This window comes from Berghia stephanieae, chromosome 1, assembly GCF_034508935.2.
Source record: "Berghia stephanieae isolate SIO BIC M18660-M18661 chromosome 1, UCSD_Bste_1.3, whole genome shotgun sequence".
Lineage (NCBI taxonomy): Eukaryota > Metazoa > Mollusca > Gastropoda > Nudibranchia > Aeolidiidae > Berghia > Berghia stephanieae.
In genome coordinates, this window is record NC_088360.1 from 80,877,379 (window position 1) to 80,898,144 (window position 20,766).

Here is a 20,766-nt window from a genome sequence, read left to right on the forward strand (position 1 = left end):
TCGGAGTGATAGCGATAAGAATGATTGGTCAATTAAAGACCATCACGAGCATCGTTCTTTCCTCTCCACGGTTTCACTGATTCATTTGTGACCCTCCGCCTAGAAACGGTATTAAGTCGGATTTTTCAATTTTGGGTTTTTGGTACCCAATCATAGCTTATTTTATGCTTTAAAATTTGATACCAAATTTATACAATTCTGATCATTCATTGCCGAGATATGACCGTCTGAAGTAGGGGGAGTGTGAAAACCAAATTTTGAGAAAATCGACTTTGAAGTGAGGCACCGTTTTCTCGCACAGTCAAATCAATGGGCAAAGATAATTCCTTAGATACGGGCATCGAAAATTTGACGAGAATAGTGAAATTTGGCATGAGCTTAGATTATACATCTAATAATGTACATACAAATTTTTGGAACAATCCAATAATTACTTTTGTAGTTATTCATTATTATGTAAGATGTTCTTAAACAAATAAAACACTGGAAAAAAAATGCCGACAATTGCTCACTTTTTCAAGAATTTTTGATATTTGAATAAAGAATCAATGAAATAATGTTTTATTAATGTGATATTAATGTGAAATGTTTGTCTTATTTAATGGAGAAAATACGATTTCAAAATGCCAAAAGTTAAAGAAGATTTTATAATTTGAAAGTACAGTTTTGAAACTACGTGAAGCCGGGTGGGCAGGGAAAGAATTATCAAGAAAGAGGATTAGAGAGGAAGAGATAGAATGAGAGAGTAAAATACACACACACACACACACGCACGCACACACACACACAGAAACACAAACACACACACATGTGTGTGTGTGTGTGTGAGAGAGAGAGAGAGAGAGAGAAAGAAAGAGAGATATATAGAGAAAAAGAGGAGCGAGAGGGGGAGGGGAGTGAGACTGCTTGTGCATTAAGAGGACGCGAGGGAAATAGAATAAAGATTGAAACCTGTATAATTGTATGTGTTTGTGTGTGTGTGTGTGTGTTTGTGTGTGTATGTGTGTGTATGTGTGTGTGTGTGAACGAAACAAAAGGGAGACGGAGAGAGTGAGGTAGACATGAAGAAAGGGATGGAGGCGGAGCAAAGAATTGTAGGGATACTTTAAAGAAAGCATTTTGTTACAAAGTAAGTCATAGTCAATCAACTGGAAACATATTGACCAATGAGATTGCTATTAAAGAAATGGGCTGGTCAAATCAATCATTGCATTGTTTCCATTTTGAGTCAGATGACAGCTTGAGGAGGAGGGGTGGGGCTTATTGTGTAGTGACTTACATGAAAACCTGTTATTGAATCTCTCAAGTTGTCCTTAGCGTTCACCCACATTGTTCATTGTCTAAAAAGACCCCCTCCTCCTTTCTTTCAGTATACAAAGAAAGCACGACTAAACGAACATCCATCTCTCTCTCTCTCTCTCTCTCTCTCTCTCTCTCTCTCTCTCTCTCTCTCTCTCTCTCTCTCTGTTTGTCTCTCTCCCCTCTTCATCTATCTATCTACTATCTATCTATCTATCTATCTATCTATCTATCTATCTATCTATCTATCCATTTATAGGTTTGTCTTTCTGTCTGTGTATCTATCCATCCATTTCATTTTTTAGTTACACGTATTTCCATCGGGAGTTCATTAATTGTTGAAGGTTCTATTTATTGTTCTGCTTTTGTACTTAAAATTAAATGTTTATCCTACAACAATCTCTGTAAGTGTAAGATTAGTCAACTGTTGTCCTATTAAAGTCTTAGCATGTCCTATAATTTCATGAATAAAAAAAAAGAGGGACAAAGGAGGACCATCACCTCGATGCAGCTCGACAAAGAGATAATAGCACGTGGTGTGTATCAAAATGCACAAACACACACATATGTAACACACGCATGCTGACGTCATGAAGCATCGCCCGAGCATTATGGTCTACATCCACACCGCATGTGATGAGCGTTGACCAATCAGAATCATTCATTTGTAAGATTGTCAGGGAAAAACCTAGACTTGTTTACAGTTTTTAAAGTCCATTATTGGTTGAACCATGAAATTGTGAAAACAGTCATGCTTTCTCTGGGATAGATAAAGACACGCCCTTTGCTGTGATATCTTACATCTTATTGGTGGAGAAAAAGACTCGGTATTACTAAGCCTTGGAAAGGGTGGCTCTCTGAGAGAAAGTCAACTCTCGTTTTGAATGTGTCACTGATAGTTGCATTTTTAAACTTGAAATTTATATAACTTATCGTCATTGTTTATGTTGAATTATTATGTTTTCATGTAGAAAAATGATTGTAGTTTCTGAAACAACCAAAAACTGAAATTTGATAATTTTGACCATTTCCACTTTAAAACCGGTTTTCTTCGTTTTCCAAATCCCGACTTAATACCGCTTCGAGGCGGAGGGTCACATTTAGGGGATATTGAGGGACACGGACATGATTGTATTCACACTCATGTGGAGTTTGCTATTAAACCAAGGCACGATGGCGTGAAATCAATACTGCATATTACTTGCCGTATGTTTAAACAAAACGCATAAAGCCCAACAATAACAATGTGATGAACATGATTTGTTTGTAACTGGTCTAAAAAAGTATTGCAATATTATATTAGTTTAAAATTCTCGTTCAATAAATAGTAATAGGTGGCATGCAAAATCGTGTCGTCGTTTAAACTCTACTAGACTTCTACATGGAAATAGTACGAGATTAATCAGTCGTGAAATATAATTTAGAGTAACAAAGTGGTCTATATAAATTTTGTAACCCGTAATCGTTGTTAGTCATGGTTGTTTCCACAATTATAGGAAACTTGGGAATGACGACAGTATGGTTATTTCAGGAATTATTAAGATAAATTATTTACTCTTGTTTATTTGGTTCAGCTATTCGTCAAATAAATATGGACTTTTTTGCACAGAAGATTTCGACAAGCGCGTTACAGGTATGAACTTTTTTGATTATCTAAACTCAATGTTTTATACAGTTCTTTAGAAAACGAGGATAATATGCCCGTAACTACGCTAATCGATAATACACAATAATATAAAGAGCTCTGGAGAAAAAGAATGTTTATATATATATATATATATATATATATATAATATATATATATATATATATAATATAATATTTATTTATATATATATATATATATATATATATATATATATATATATATATATATATATATTATGTATATATCATAATTATACTTGTATTAATATACGGGACTCAGGGAGTTGTACACCATTGGGAAGTGAACCTGGGACTATGGGAGGAAGAGGGTGGTTCTTTTTTTCGAAACCGACCGAAGTTATGGGAAGTGGGCAGCAGCAGCAGTGGGGAGTGAACCAGGGACTGAGGGGAGTGGACATCAATGGGGAGTGAACCTGGGACTAAGGGAAGAGGATATCAGAGGAAAATGATCCTGGGACTGTGGGAGATGGATACCAGTTGGAATTGAAGCCGGACTATGGGATTTTGGGCACCAGAGGAGAATGAACCAAAGACTATTGGAGGTGGGCACCAATGGGGATTGAACCTGAGACCAGGAGAGTTTGATTCTAGTGGAGAGTGAACCCAGATGGGTACTATTTTTTTTTTCGAAACCTAACAAAGCCGTCCACAGTTATGGGAAGGGGCAGAAGTGGGCAGTGAGTCTATAGATGGTGCATGATGATGATTACAAGATGTAGACATACGTTTGGAATGAATCCAAGACTATAAGATGTAGACACAAGTAGAAAGAAACCAAGGTTAATGTCAATGAGGAATAAATCCAGAACATATTAAATAAAATGGACACCAGTTGAAAGTAAATCCAGGAGTTATGAAAAATGGTTATTCTTGTAGTCCTCATGATGAAATTCATTCGACAGAAAACAAACAAACAAAAAAACAAAAAAATCGATGCACAAGCACCCCCCCCCCCCCCAACACAACATACTGTAAAAAAAAATATTGATAATCAGACCCGTCGAGAAGGAAAATGGTGTCAATTTCCTGAGGCCAGGGATATAATGGGGCCGTCGTCGAAGTCCCAGGTTCAATCACCATTGGTGCCCACCTCCTGTAGTGTCAGGTTAATTCTTCTCTGGTACCCAACTCCCATAGTCCGGCTTCAATGCCACTGGTATCCATCTCCCATAGTTCCAGGTTCATTTCCCTTTGATATCCTCTTCCCTTAGTCCTAGATTCACTCCCCACTGCTGCCATAACTTTGGTCGGTTTCGGCGGGTTTCAGCGGGTTTCGTAAAAAAAACAACCACCCTCCATCTCCCTTAGGCCCAGGTTCACTTCCTACTGGTGTAAACTTCCCCGAGTCCCTGGTTCAATCTCCACTGCTGCCTACTTCCAATAACTTTGTAGAGTTTCAGCGGGTTTATGTGGATTTCGTAAAAAGAACCACCCTCCCTCTCCCATAGCCCCAGGTTCAATACCCACTGGTGTACACTTCCCTGAGTCCCTTGTTCACTCCCCACTGCTGCCTGCTTCTCATAACTTTGTCGAGTTTCGTCGGTTTTCAGCGGGTTTCGTAAAAAAGAAACACCCAAAGGTACTAGGTTATATTTTTTTTTCATGGGGTTAGGGTTGTTTCCCGGAGCACGAGGCGCTTTCTGAAGGCCTACCATATATATAAATTCATCGTTTTTCCAAAAAAAATCTCATACTTGTTTCCGAATAAAAACAATGCGCTTTTCCTTTTAAAAAGTTACAACTTATGTAGTTTGCATTCCACTTTGAATTTATGATTTATTGCATTTTATCTATATCATGTCGCAATTACCGAAGACTGATATGAAATCTCTAGCTTTAAATCAATTGAAAAAGTGATTTTATAATATACTCAAAATTGTCAAATTAACAATGAAGGCTGTTTATATAACTTTGAAAAATTGTATCAAGGCATAAACGTTTCACACAGCATTTAAAAGTTTAAAAAAATAATTATAAGCTCATAAACGATACGATACGACACGGAATCTCTATCTGTTCCACTCTCGTAAAGCTGCAAAAAGAAGTCTACCTACTTGTATCTATCGATAAGCCATTAAAGAGGACGGCTATGGAATTGGAATTTCACAATCAACCCTGAGATTCGCAGTCTATCTTACAGAATGTGATGATTGATGTGCCCATTATTTCTTTGTTATTGTTGTTGTTGTTGTTGTTGTTGTTGTTGTTGCTGTTGTTGAATACATGTACATATTTGTGGGAAACACTGTATCATAAATTGATGAATGTCTACTTTTGACCAGTCAACATTAAATCTCTGTAATCCTCTTTGGCATGAATACAAGCTATTTCTCAAAATTTTGAAATCAAAATACTGTTGGTAGCTTGTCATGTTCACTTTCATTTGTACTCATCAGTAATATATTGATAGTTATAAAATGTAGATGTGTCTGATGATTAAGGATTGTCATTCGTTCCTTCATATTCAGATACTGTATGTACATCATCTAAGTTTCAATTAAGCGAACATTCCATTTTAACATATTCCTTCAAAATGGATATGCGGAAAAGTCCTAATTTTGATACTGTAAATCATCTATGAGTTCCGATCCTTACCAGTTATCGATTTTGATATAGCTGTAATAAGCGAAATCCTTTCCTATTATTTTAAAATTTATGAAAAAATATCTTTTAATTACAACAAATTTCAATCAGTTTTGCAGCTGTTAACTGAAGGAAGGCTGATAAAAAAGAAGAAAATGACGCGCCACTTATTAATAATCTGACTATAGATAGGCTTCAAGTGTTGGAATTTTTATACATCATAGACTATAAGACATTATCTATTTTTATTAGTTTAAAATATCTACATTAGCAGCAATAATTTAGGCAGTAGTGTCGTTACGATATACATAGTGACATCGCTTGTAAGTGATCACTTTCTGCATTATCAATTAAACAACTCCGCATGTCTACAAAACATCCGATATCCGGTCGAGTGAATCTTATTAGCGCACCATTAACACCACAGAAAAGCAAACATTGAGAAAGTGGATAGCGTCCACACGAGCGCGAGGCTTATCGACGTAATGAGCCTGTTATGTCGGACATCAGAGGTGTGACCGAACCCCCTAAGATAACAAAGATGATGGACGACTGTATGGATTGTGTAGGCTAATAGATAGAATGTGGTTGACGTTAAAGTCCTCATCACATTCTCTGTACACGTCTATAAATGAATAAGGTCATACAAAATTCAATTTAATGCTGGCGTTTCAAGATTTTTCAAGATTGTTTCGGTAAGCAGAACTCACGAGCCATTGATTCAATACTGTATTATCTATGAAACCTAAAACCTTAGCAGCTCACTCCAATTCCCCTACCCCACCTATTCAAAAAATCTTAAGATCTGTTCCCATGACGTGTGTTTTAAATGCGAGTAACAAGCGAGTATCGGGTTCGCAAAATTGCTTTCCGTATATTTACTTTGTTGATTTCAATGGATAATTAAAAAAGATAAATAAAAAGGTCCCAGATCTACCGCATTTTTGACGCGTATCAGCCACGTGGCTTGGAATTGCGAAAAAAAAAAAAAAGAAATGTAAACATTGGTCCGAGCACAACGACAATACTACGTGGGTAGCATGGACTGTTCTCAAACAAGATTTAAATTATGAAATCAAATTTGATCAAATGAAAACATTACTTCTGTTCGTTCTTGTACTCCAAGATAATGATCTAAATCATCACTTATCAAAAACCTTGCTATTTCAGATCCTTGCTGTGAAAATGTCCGTGTCCACTACAAACAGAGAACAGTGTATGAGATTCTCAGCCTGCAACACGACGATCTTCGGCGCGGCATCAACTGCTTCCAGCGTGTTTGTCCCTCTCAGTTTCCAGCATTCTACCGAGTCATGTATGTCGGAGGATTCCCTGGAACTTCCGTATCCTTTGCTGTTTGTAGTGATGGAGAACACGTGAATTTAGATGGACACGATAAAAGCAGGGGCCGAAAAAGAAGTACCAAACAAAGAAAGCATTGGATTCAGAAAAAATATGACAACTCTAAAATAAACGCGACTCATGTATTTGACGGCAGGCAGTTTATTTTTAGGAGTCTTGATAATGCAAGTGAAAAATCTAACCTCTTCACTAGGTACATGGAAATGATTCATCCTGAAATACATACATCGGAAAACACTAATATGTCATCAAGTTACAAGACTTTCGACAAAACTAGAAATCGTGCCTCTCACAGAAAGAGACGCGAAGCTGATAACAGTCGGACTATCTTTGAAATTCCGGAGCCGCGCCCTTCAATTGTCTACACATTGACTGGCGTGTGTTTTTGTCTGCGAGTTCAATCACATCCTCAACTGAATGGAAATTATGCAAGTTCTCAATCCTCTGATTTAAAATCCCGTCAGGTATTTCATGCCACTGCAACAAGAGAAAATGAATTCAACTCAGAGAAAAATTTCGATTCTTCAGATAAAGAATTTCACAAAAACTTCAATAAAAAGACATTCGCTAAACATGTTACTAAATACAGAAATGTGAAAATTATTGAGAATTTAAATGAAGCCCAAGATAGAAATCGAAGCATTCACTGTGCCAACGGTAAATGCTCATTTCCGGAAACGATTAAAAGGAGGCGGAAGCGCAGTACATTTCTTGACTTATTTATGAAGGCTGTGTTGGAATCACAGAAGAAAGAAGAGAGCCAATCTATGGTGAGATAATATATTTGAATAAGAATGCACATTTATTTTAGTGTTACTCCCAAATTTCAACATGTTTAATATGCATTGCAACTCTGCACTTATTTCCACAGCGGGCCCCATGGAACTAAGTTTCCATGCATTTTGTGCAAGTCACTTGTCAGGCGCCTTAACAGATCACCGTAAGGGTTATTTTGTTAAAAAAAAACAACAAAACTCAGAATATCCTGTAATTTCAAAAAATATTTTATATTTGTTACTCGTTACTAAATATAATGAAGTACTTGTTAACTCACGATTTGTGTGGTGTAAATCCATATTCTCTACACGATTGTTTTGTTTGTTTTTTAGAGTTTTACGGCGTTGCAACACATTAAGGTCATATCAGCGCCAGTAAATAGGAAGAAAATGGAAAGTAAAATGTTCTAGAATTACAATTAAAGCAGCCTAGAAAAGGTATGACAAAGGGGAGTTGGTTTAAATAGGAAACAGATGTAGATTCCAAGAGCATACTATCAAAGCACTTAGTTTGAGATCACCTAAAAGTCTCATCCAGACACAAGCACAATGCCCCGACTAAGAGGAATACACTCAAATGTTTTCAAATCATACATAATAAGTAAACAAAACATATATAGTGCACAACAGAGAGATGATTTACGAGGAAAAAAATATCATCTCCCAAAACTAACTTTACATTTGACTGTTTCCCTCTCAGCCAGGGCACCCGGCCAGGGCCAGGACAAAACCAAGTAATCTCATTCCAAGACAAAGACACAGAAAGCAAGTTGGAAAACAGATATAGGGTGATAGAAGACACAATAAGTACCTCCCTGTCCACTATGGGAGGTAGGAACCCCACCCAGATTCTCTACACGGAGTACGCTTTTCTAAACCCTTTTCTGCATCATACCAAAAACAAACAAAAAATAGTGAACACGGAAGGACGAGGACGAGGACACTTTAGTGGCTACAAAAAAAAATAATTAAAAATTAGATAATATTAGAGTGAAAAAATTAGGAGCAGGCATGAGTGTAGATAAACGTCTGTAAAGGTGTGTATGAAACAGTGACAAACAAAGCAAAAAGAAATAATGCAAGAAAAATCATTCCCAACCTGTTTCGACTGGAGATGTTTTCGATTTCATGTTTTCTTGGGACGGTTTTTCTTATATTTGGCGTAAATTCTGGAACTCAACCCATGGGGGTGGGGGGTGAGGTGGGTGGGGTGGTGGTTAGCAATTATTTTCACCCACCAGGTCAATGACTGCCCTAAACATAGCTCGATTATTTTACTACAAAACACCGTGCCACTCGGTCATCGAGGGGATAAATTCCGGGGTTAAATTGTTTAAAGGATTGTAATTTTCTTTTTTCAAAAATATTAAGAAATGTAATTTGTATATAGATAATGAGCTCTGTTTTCTATCCTATTAGTAATCACTAATAACCGATTCTTTTTTTATACACAATAAAGACCGCAAACGCTTTCTTTATTAAAATAAATTCCACTGTCAAAGATATTTCATGATCATAAAATATCTATTGCCTTTACAGATCTTAGCATTTTGACAATTGAAGTCATTTAATCCCATAGTTGACTGACACCAATACGTGATGTAACCTATTTTGCAACTCTTACCACCGCAAAAACAAACGCCTTTCTCGCCAAAATCCAAATGTCAGAGAGAAAAAAGATGATAACATTCAACTGGTCCAAAGGCTACGAAAGATAAGCGAATGATTATACTAGGATAGGTGTTGATCAGATCATACTTTCTGCAATGTGATAAAAAGAATTTCTAAAATCATTTGTTATCCACGGTCCACTTTTTCTTGTTGGAGTGAACTAGATACTGAAAATTAAAAAAAAAATAATCGAAATCTGAAACTTTATTCAATTTATAATATTAATATTAATGAATCGGTATAGTTTCTTAAACTGCAAAAACAGAAAAAAATAATAGCAAAGCAAGCAAACAAACAAAATAACAACAAAATAATACCCAGACATCAAACAAACAAAAACCAAACAATTTATTCTACCTTTAAATTCCGTTTTCGAGAATCTAGTAAGTTGTTCATTCAATGAAATCCAATATCAAATTTCAGATTTCCACAAGCACTGTGTCAGAGCCATATGTCGACTCTGCTAAAGATATACCACATCTTACAACACAATCTACAACCATCAGCGACGTCGACAAATCTAAGACTACCATCACAAAGAGTACCAATATTTATACACATGTGTCCAAAGATGTTAACACGATGACTTCAAAAAGACAACTCCAGACTAGACATACTACAATCACCCACGATGACAGAGAGCAGGGAACTCCTATAAGCAAATCACGAGGTCGCATTTTGGAAGACGAGGCATCTCATGATGGAGAACATAATGCTGAACCTGTTGATCCAGAAGAGTTTAAGGACAAACTCGTCGTCTTTGCTTCGTTTTCTCACGATGTTCATTTTATTGGGAGCATCTCGATGATGGTGTCTGTTGCATCTTCATGCAGGTAATCCTATATTTAAAATTCACATTATTTACGCTATTTCTACCTAACTATTTATTCTCTCCGTGTTAAGTGAAGAGCTGCGTTCATGAAATTTCAAAAATTCGTAATTTCCAAGGGAAAAAAAGGAAAAAAGTCACAATAAATTGCTTTAGAAATAAATAGATTGCTCTCAGCATGGTCCAAATGCTCCAAAGTCCTGAATATAGTTTCTAAGAAGCTAGACTTTCCTTCTCAACAAGATTTATTGAGTCAAAGAGACCTATGTTGCTGGAGCCAAAAGTTCGTAGTATTAGGCAGGTCTGCAAATGGTACACAAATATCATATTGCCATGGCACAAAAGGTCGGCAAAAATGGTTGATGGCATTATATGGCAAGTCACGATTAAACTTCAAATACAATAAAATCGCCGAAAATTCATTAAGTCATTTAATTATAACAGAAAGAACCCCTCTTACCGATCCAATACTTGTGCCATACATTGGTGACCGAGCAATAAAAAAGCTGAGAGAAAATTAACTGTGAGGACTTAAAATCAGTCAGTAAGTCATGCCCGAAGAGGCCAATGAATAAAGATCAAGCTCGCGCGGAAATATGGAAGGCGTCTTGAATTTGAAATCGTAATAATGCAAGGATGCTATTTGATTTGATGTCATCAAATCACTTCATTCATTTGTCATATTTCAATTTGTCAGATCCAACTTACCGTTAAGCCCAGAAACCAACAATACATCGAATGTGACAAAGTCAGTGAGCCCGACTTCAGAAGAAAAGACTACAGTTGCTTCAGTAGTGATGAAGTCAACCAAGAGCCATAACATTATGAAGCCAAAGAATACAACGCATCGTCAAGGTTTCATAAATCTTAGTTATGTTCCATTCCATCTTTCTCTTTTTAATTCTCTCTTTTCTTCTTTTTTTTTTTTACGGAAGTTAAATACAACAAGAGCAACACAACTCCCTTAAGAACATAGTCTCTGTGCTGATAAATGGGTAATGTTCTTCGTCACCGTGTGGCAGGTGGAATGACTAGATTTTTCCATTTTTATCCTTCACGTTGCCAGATCTAAATTGACTGATTTGCTGCTTGCGAACCATTAAAGGAGTACAATTTTAAAACAAAAGAATTGACATGCCAATTAAGTCCCCTATGATACCATTGGAGGTTAGTTGATAGAGCATTCGCTTCACACGCAAAGACACCGAGATTGATCCTGGGTGAAGTCGATATCCCCCCCCCCCCCCTGTTCACCCAGCAGTGATTGGGTTGCTAGGTCTGTTAGATCTGGCCGAAAGATATTTTGCCATAGACTATTGCCCTATCCAAAGGGTAAAAAGCAAGCAATTGCTATTGTCCGTTTCATACTATAGAAACCTGCTATAAACTCAAGCTCCATCAAGTTTTAGATCAAAAGAAAGTAGATCCAATTGTCCAATTAAAATTAAGGCAGCTTAGACTATTGCCTCTTTGAATTGTGGTATTTACCAAAAAAAATCAAGGCTTTATACTAACGTGTAAAAGTATCATTCCAATGAGTTATAATTGGCTGTAGCTAATGAGGCACTGGACGAGTCAAAAACAAAAAAAGTTATTTAATGATTTTACTTTTAGAATTTTGTTGTTGTGTGAATTGAAAAACAACAGATGATGCTCTTATTAATCTTCCAGAAAATTCCATCACATCCATATCGACAGCGACTTCCCCCAAACAGGAGACGATTCCAAAAAGTATGGTTGAAGAGGTTCCTGTTCATAGTCATACCAAGGTGAAGGATGATGACGATACTGACGACGGCCATATAAACATTTTACTTGTATGGCAGGTAACGGCTGGTGTGACGTTTGCCGTTCTCTTAGTTCTCATTCTGGTTCTTGTCAACAACCTATGTCGCCGTCGGAGAAGGTAGGACTTTATATCACACATGACCTACACTTTCTTACAATAGGTTGTAAAAAAAGACGAAGCATTTTAGTACTTATGGATGAAATTTAGAAAATAACTTCCACCCCTACTCCTCCAACTTGGATCTCACTCAGTTGGTTGAGCACTTGAGCGAATGCTGCTGTCATAAGACAAAAGGTAGTTTAAACTATTGACTCGTTGAGTCCAAAATGTAGGTAAATGTATTTTTGCTCCTTGTGTAAAATATTCTTAATAAGTTATCACTGACTGTAGCTTAAAAGATACTGAATTGAGTCACAAAATGAAAAAAAAAGTCATTTATGGATTTCATTTTTAGTCCTTCGTTTTTTTTGGTGTGTGTACTGTAATATATATTCATTTTGTATCTTAACTCGTGTCATGTTCAAATCAGAGTTAACCGGTGTGTCATTTTAATCTATATTTATATCTTATGTCTCATGTGTACACAGTCAAGTAAGTACGATGATGACATTGAATTTAGATTAAAAACAACAATATAATCTGTTTTTCAATGATAATAATCACTTTTTTCTTTGAATTAAAAAATATTTTTCAGAAAGCAGGAGAGGTATTCATCTCTGACTCCAGAATCTACGTTACAAAGGTAGGATTATTTTAACCCGTACCGGACTATACCTGAATATGCCTAGCCATCCAGTTAGAACACGCCATTTTTAGTCCATTTCCAGATTTTAGGAACTTTTTGATGCAAAGTTCATATACCGCACTTAAAATACATTCATGCTTAAAATTTATTTTCCATTGAAATTTCTAGATCTATGTCAAATTCTCTCAAGTACAATAAAATTCCGAATGTACTACACCAGATACAAATTAAGTTAAAACAATGATTTTGGATGATTTTGGCTGAGTCACTGACAGAGTTGTGGTTTAGAATCCTGGTAGATACAGTTGAGGTTTTGTCTCCCGACTCCCGGGTCTTCAACTAAGTTCCATCAATGATATTATACTATGCCTGACGAGTGTAGAACAACTTTAGCGTGAAATCCCTTTGTATTTTGCTGTTGGGAAACATAATGGCGCCCAAACAACACAGCTGGGTTTGAAACACTCATAAACATGCAACTGGTTAACTATGGTCATAATCTAATTACAAAAATAAAATGCAAATATCAGCCTTAATTGTTATGTCTTATGATCGGGGAGTAAAGTCAGAAACGATTTTTATCACACACAAAGAGATATATCGAGCACACACCCACCCTTTTTGTGTTCACCGTAAGGACTCCCTCGTGGATCTCCTACCTTGTCGTCGGTGTGGGAGCTGGAGGAATATCGGGGGCAAAGGAGTAATTCCGGTTGACCGTCACGAGACCTCCCGGATGTCGGGCCTATAGCGGGCGCCTTGAACGGCCCGTCCTGATATGTGACTAATAGAAATCCAACCCGGTGCCGGAATGGCCTCGGCCATCCCAGGCTCCACACTACTATGTCCTTCATGATTTCATACCCAGGAAACAGATTCACCAATGGCGAAGCGGTCGGCCGCCTAGCCAAATAATACCGCGTTCGTGTCGCCAGGGTCATGGGCACGGTCGAGAAATAAGCGAACGTCCCAATGCATCTTCAGCTGGTAAAATGCGATATCAGGGTTAGCGACCAGAGGCACATATTGCTCCTCAATATCGAGAGCCAGAGAATGGAGAAAAAAAAAAGCTTTTGTCATAGCTACTGGCCGTCCATAGCGTCGATATTCTCCTATTACAGAGGACCCTTCTTAATTCAGGCACACAATCTTCTCGATTCCATATCCCAGGCGAGGCTTTTCCATCAGCAAGAGGAGACAGTGGGTGGCAGCCAATTGACTTCGATGTACACCTGCTTAACAGCACGCTCACTACATCAGTGGGGACATCATGTACATGTATATGCATGTATATATATATATATATATATATATATATATATAGAGAGAGAGAGAGAGAGAGAGAGAGAGAGAGAGAGAGAGAGAGAGAGAGAGAGAGTAGGATAGACAGATATTATGATTATTGAGACAGAAGAAGAAGAAGAAGAAGAAGAAGAAGAAGAAGAAGAAGAAGAGAGAGAGAGAGGAGGAGGAGAGAAAGAGTGTAGGATTGATAGATATGTAAATATTGAGACGTAGGAAGGGAGAAAGAGAGAGAGAGAGAGAGAGAGAGAGAGAGAGAGAGAGAGAAAGAGAGAGATAGAGAGAAAGAGAGAGATAGAGAGATAGAGAGAGAGAGAGAGAGAGAGAGGAGTGGAATCCAGATGAAGTTTGTCATAGTCCATTTCACTAAAGAGTTCAAAGGATTACAACATGTTAGCAATGATACTTTAAAATGCTACTATCTAGTAGTTCTCGTCCTCTACTCATCATCATCCTGCGTTCAACAAAGGTAAATCCAAATGAATCACACAAAGACAAGTAAAATGACAAATGAGAAACATCCTTCTTCTTCTTCTTCTTCTTCTTCTTCTTCTTCTTCTTCTTCTTCTTCTTCTTCTTCTTCTTCTTCTTCTTCTCCGGGCAGCTATGTGGTCCTGTGGTATGACAATCGCTTTCGGATCTGAAGGTCCTGGGTTCGAGCCTCGCCGGCGCATAGTTTAGTCAGTTGAGTCTTGTTTGACTGTCTAATCAAGGAGTTTGACATTAGGTTTCGTGATTTCCCCTTTATCACTGTGAGCGCAATCCAATCGAGCTCATTTGAACCCAAATAAAGGGAAAGATTGAGAAGAGGAACACCAAACTTACGTTCACCGACGAGGCAATAGATGCTATATAACAAGGAAAGACTGGGAAAAGGCATATTCTAACCCTCGTAAACTGGAGGAAAATTATAGTGATGCCAAGAAATCTTTCCGTTGTTCCATTTCTCTTTTTTATCATCCTCGTCATCAGAATGTGATGATTGATGTGTTCAGTATGTCTTTGTTGTTGTTGGTGTTGTTGTTGTAGTTAGTATTGTTGAACACATGTAAATATTTGTGGAAACACTGTATCATAAATTCACGAATTTCTACTTTTGACCAGTCTACATTAAATTTATGTCAGCCTCTGTTTTGCAATCAAAATAATGTTCGAAGCACGTGTCACATTCAGTTCTGTTCATCAGTAATGTGAATTGATACTTATAAAATACAGATGTCTGATAGTTAAGGATTGCGTTAGTTCCTTCATATTCAGATACTGCATATATATCGTTTAAGTTTCAATTAACCAAACATTCCATTTTAAAGAATGCCTTCAAAATGGATAAGTGCAAAATTCATAATTTTGATTCTGTAAATTATCTATGAGTTCCGATCCTTACCAGTTATCGATTTTAATATAGCTGTAATAAGCGAAATCCTTTCCTATTGTTATAAAATTCATGAAAAATATTTTTTTAAAAATTAAGACAATTTGATTCAGAGGTTCATACAAACGTTTAAAGCTGTGCATTGAGGGACAGCTTAGAAAAGAAATAAAAACACGCGCCACTTATTAAAAATCTGACTATAGTAATCAAAGCTCGCTATATGTTTTTCTTAGTGGAAATTGAAATCACAAAATATTCGATGGGAAAAGGATGAAATAAAAATCTTTTGGAATTTTTATCATAAACAAACTGGCCAGTCTCGATATAATGAGTAAATCCTAAAAAGAACGAAATATATAACCTTTAACAACCCCCCCCCCCCCGCAAACAAAATAACAAAAAAAAAAAGACCAAAAAAAAAAAAAAAGAACCAAAAAAACAAAACAAAACTACGTTTTAAAAATTAATGATTAATGAATTAATTCACAAAACTATGTGTAACCTATAACGTTTTTAGTCCATTAGAGAGACAGGTGATAATTCAGCTATTATAACATTAAATTTTATAAAAAATATATTTTTGAGATATTGCTAGTCATTGTAAAGTAAAGTTTTTAAATTTCTTTCCTTGTCTGTTTTAGACATCAAAACCAATCGAGCCAAAACAATACCAGCACGCCAACAGCATACCTCTCTTCTCCGGCCCCGGTCAACGATCAGCGCCATTCTGAGACACTGGTAACCACTACTCATGACACAATCACGATTCCAAGGACTATTCAAGCCATTTTCCGAAACGACCCTCCGCAAGTTATCAATGTTGGCACAGTGTATCCAATGCACATTAGGTTGCGTAGCCTCAGCGCTGCTGCGGAAGCAGCAAGACTTCGAGGGCAAGAAGCCCTTCGTATGCTTAACAACGAAAAAGGAAACCCAGAAGAGGACACTATAAATACAAATCATTCTCTTGTCGCCATGAATCCTATAGCCTCACATTGGTCCGGGAATGTGACAAACAGAGACAATGTCATCGATAATAATGGATACTGTCGGGCGAATCATCAAAAAACCAGTGGCATACCTTCTAAAAACAGCAATCTAAAATCTTCTAAACAACTATTTTCGCCAAAAATTGTAATATCGGAGGGCTCAAACACAAGAGAATTCGATCTTGGGCAGTTTGCTGTCTACAGAAACGACATCATGTTGAAACTAAGAGGATGTGGCCTACGCACAGGACGACGTAAAAGATCGCCAGGGACTGGAAGTAGCCGAGATTACGACAACGACGAGAATGACGGAGCTGAGTCTGTTTATTCTTGTTACGCAGGGGGAGAGACAGATATCTGACGCTTGTATCAACTTGTAAATAGCACCCTTGGATGATGTTGTTATGGTGGTCCGTAAAGCAACGAATTTTCTTTTCACGGATTCATAAGATTTAACTCAATGTGTGAATTGATTGTTATGTAATGCATCGAGATAATATACAACTTTAACAATGGGAGAACAAGCTCTATTGCGGAATCAAAAGAATCTTCTGCCGTATTATAACCAATACTAGATCTATGCCGCATGCGTCAATTTGATATGGATAAAATAGAACAAACCAATCTTATTTCTAGAAATATAAATGTTGACTAAATAAAACATTGATCTTGTATATGAATACTTGCCTATTTAAAAAAAAAGAGACTCAATGAAATTATTGATGCAACGTACAATCAGGGCACTGGACGAATTTAATAATAATGATTTAAAAAAATAAATAATAGGCATCCTTCCGTCTCAAGAAACGATGGTTTGCGCCCTGTATGACTTTGGTCTCATCAGTCTTGTTGAGCAGTGTGACGCAGCAGACCGACCCTTGCATGGCAGTCTCTACCGCAATTGCTGCACACGCAGTTTGACTGCGTGTTTGTGTTTGGTACTGCTGTCTCTCTTTCTTCCTTGCTCTCCTCTCGTCAAACTTCTTCTTTCTCATCGCCTCACCTCTCTTCCCTCCCTCACCGCAGATCTCCAACCACTGCGGTCGTCAGCAAGCAATTCCCACGTGTTTGAGTTGCCTGTCAGTTTCATGTCTCGTTTTCAGACATAGGAACGCAGAGCTGGACGGCCGGTTGGTCACCGTCCAGAAATTAGTTTACGGTACATGATGTTTTTGGGTATGCGACCAAGCCAACGCAAACGTCGCTGACAGAGTATGAGATGCATACTGAGGGAGTTCACTCTTTCTAGCACTGCATTGTTGGTGCAAGTGGACTCCTTCTGAGGACTGTTCGAATGCAAACTTCAGCAATAGGAAGAAAAATATACGGAAAAAAGTCGGTGCAAGGACACTGCCGTATTTTACGCCGTTGTGCACGAGAAAGGGTTCTGAGGCTTTACCTTCGTAGTTGATGGTGTCCTTCATGTCGTCGTGGACGGAGGCAATGATTCTGGGCTGCTGTGGAGGACAGCCAATCTCCTTTTGCAGCTGGAAAAGGCCCTTCCTGCTAACAAGGTCAAAAGCCTTTGTCGGGGCAATAAGTGCAATGTAGAGGGGCATCTGTTGTTCTCTGCATTTCTCCTGGCGGACTGAGAAAATCATATCCACTGTCGACCTCTCGGCTCCAAAGCCACACTGTGACTCTGGTTAGATACGTTCGGCGAGGACTTGCAGTCGAGCGAGCACATCGCGCGCAAAGACTTTACCCACAATGCTCAGTAGAGAGATTCCATGTAGTTATTACAGTCACTGCTGTCTCCATTATTTTTGTAGAGGGTGATAATCTTGGCAACGCGCATATCCTTTGATACCGTGCCTTCTCTTCTCCAACAAAGACACAGGAGCTTATGTAATGGTTCCAAGAGAACTGACTTTCCACATTTGATGATCTTGGGTGGAATGCTGTCTTCACCGGGTGCTCTGCCACAGGCCAGAGCATCGATTACTTTACTGAGCTCCTCCATAATTGGTTCAGAGTCTAGCTCTTCCAGTACAGGCAGTTCTTCAATTGCGTCTATCGCTTTTTGGGTGACGGTGTTTTCTCTGGCGTAGAGTTCCAGGAAGTGCTCTACCCATCTTCTCATCTGTTTGTCCCTGTCTGTGATGACTTCCCCTGTCTTTCATTTAAAAGGCGCAGTTTTCTCTGTGGGTTTGCCCGTCGCCTGTTTGACGCCCTCTTACACGGCCCTGGTGTTGCCACTATCCGACGCTTGCAACGCCTGCAGGTTCCTCTAACTTGGGTCACGCTTATAGCTGACAAGTGCGCTGCGCTTGGTATCAATGGCTGGCTCCATCCCTGCAATACTCGCTCCAAACCGATCATTGTTCTTTCGCTCCTTTTTGGCGTACGTCAGAACTGCAGTGTTTTAAATGGCGTTTCCAAGAGAGTTCCAACTGTTCTCTTCGTTCCGTTCTGCTTTTCTATGAGCCGTGTTGGGAGTCTTCTCAAGTTGTTCGTTGAACTCCATGTTCTTTTCCGGGTAAGCTGTCTTTATGATGTTGATCCCGGGCTGGTACTTTCTTTTTGAGTGATGAAATTTCTTTGGTTTCAGTTTCACCCTTGTTGCAATCAAGGAATGATCGGTGTCGCAATCAGCACTTTGATAGGACCTGGTGTTGCAAACATTGTTTAGAGAATTGCGCTTAGTGATGATCATGTCCAGTTGATGCCAGTGTTTTGACATTGGATGTCTCCAGGACACTATATTCTCAAAGTAGGTGTTCGTCACGCATCGTGTTCAATGGCAGCAGAGTTCAATCAAACTACACTCATCAAGCAATTCGAAACACACATTGTAAAATGAAAATTGTGTCTTTAAGGAAAAATGATATAATCCAAAGGACTGTGACCATTTGGAATAATCTAAAGTTTGAGACAAAAAAATATAATTCAATGAATAATATAAAGAATGCCATTGATAAAGAGCTTACCAACATATTTGATTTTGACGAATCATGTAAAATGACATTGGATATTATTTTATTGTGTATATTAACTATTTGAAACTCTCGAATGTACAAGTTGGACATGCCAAATGAATGTAAATAGAGTTAATAATACCTCGAATATAAAATAGGACACTTATTTATGTATTATATATTTACGTTTTCAATATTATCAAGTAATTGACATTGAATACTATATATATATATATATATATATATATATATATATATATAAATAAATATATATATATATATATATATATATATATATATATATATAATATATATATATATATATATAATTGATAATTGTTATCTATGTACAAAAGTTAAACAGAGCATTTGAGGATTTTTAGAACCTATTAGCCACGGCACCTAAAACCGTGTTGAAACTGAACATTTAGCAAAAAGCCCCGGTTTCTGTGATCTAGCCTGAACGACGGTACCACTTGTTGATTACAAGAGATAAAGCTGTCACTGATTAATTAATTACCGCTGCAGACGATTAAGTGATCACTGAGTAAGGAGTAATCACTGAGTAGGAAAATTATTCATAAAACATGCATTTTTAAATTATTCTGTGACTAAATGTTCAAATCATGAGTCAGTTTTTCTTCTGTTTACTTAAAGATCCATCTTTCTTCTTTTAAACTGCTTTTAAATAAAGAGCATTCATCCAGAAATAAATTATTACGGTATGAAATAAAACGGTACCTCAAATTTAGAATTGTACCAAAAGTACATTGAATAACATTGAATAAAATATTAATTGTATTAAAATGTCACCGTACAGATTTGATTTTTTAACGTTATGTGATAGTTAACATGTTCTCTTTTATAATAGTGAAATCAGAATTGCCAGTTAAGCGACGGTTAATGAGTTATGGTCAGACGCAATCAGCTCTCCCATCTTTAATCGATCGTGCAGACCTACCAACTCGCTTTGGTCAATATTTAAAAAAAACCGAATACCATCAGTAAAGAACTCTCATCTAAATCGATCCAAAAAAGCATTTGACGAGTTTCCTCTTCTTTTTCAAGTACCAAGTCTGTGCCAGACATCGGTGATCATGATACGCCATTCATCTCCCTGATCAGATAACCTCAGAAAACTAATAATATTACTCTTCTCTTTCTTTGTCACCCAGCTGTTCAAACTATTCAACTATGTTTTTCTTGGTCTACCTTTACTCTTTTTACCTTCTATCTTTCCTGTGAGAGCAAGATGTTCAATACATTTATGTCGATTTAGGTGCCCTAAAAATTGCATTTGTCTTTTTCTTATTGTACGAATTAATACCCTTTTAGTTTCAGCTTGCTCTAATACTTCTTCATTAGTTTTCTTCTCTGTCCATGAGATTCTTAACATCCTTCTAAGAAACCACATTTCTGCTGCCTCCAGTTTCTTTCTAATGTCTTCTGTAATTGTCCAGCTT

The 20,766-nt window shown here is 37.4% G+C and overlaps 2 protein-coding genes across 2 annotated transcripts in view; one reads left to right on the forward strand and one right to left on the reverse strand.

Moving 5' to 3' along the window:
- Nucleotides 1-19,453, forward strand: part of LOC144956590 (uncharacterized) — a 20,357-nt gene extending 904 nt beyond the window's left edge. Inside the window, exons 2-8 of the mRNA XM_078887228.1 lie at nucleotides 2,796-2,932; nucleotides 6,721-7,682; nucleotides 9,783-10,192; nucleotides 10,886-11,043; nucleotides 11,860-12,094; nucleotides 12,672-12,719; nucleotides 16,038-19,453. Of these exons, the coding sequence (XP_078743354.1) occupies nucleotides 2,796-2,932; nucleotides 6,721-7,682; nucleotides 9,783-10,192; nucleotides 10,886-11,043; nucleotides 11,860-12,094; nucleotides 12,672-12,719; nucleotides 16,038-16,746 (2,659 nt within the window). The 3' untranslated portion in view covers nucleotides 16,747-19,453. The remainder of the gene's footprint in view (nucleotides 1-2,795; nucleotides 2,933-6,720; nucleotides 7,683-9,782; nucleotides 10,193-10,885; nucleotides 11,044-11,859; nucleotides 12,095-12,671; nucleotides 12,720-16,037) is intronic.
- On the reverse strand, nucleotides 17,540-17,986 carry LOC144956658 (uncharacterized). The gene has a single exon (XM_078887341.1). The coding sequence runs from the start codon at nucleotides 17,984-17,986 to the stop codon at nucleotides 17,540-17,542; it is 447 nt and encodes a 148-aa protein (XP_078743467.1).
- Nucleotides 19,454-20,766: the final 1,313 nt, after the last annotated feature.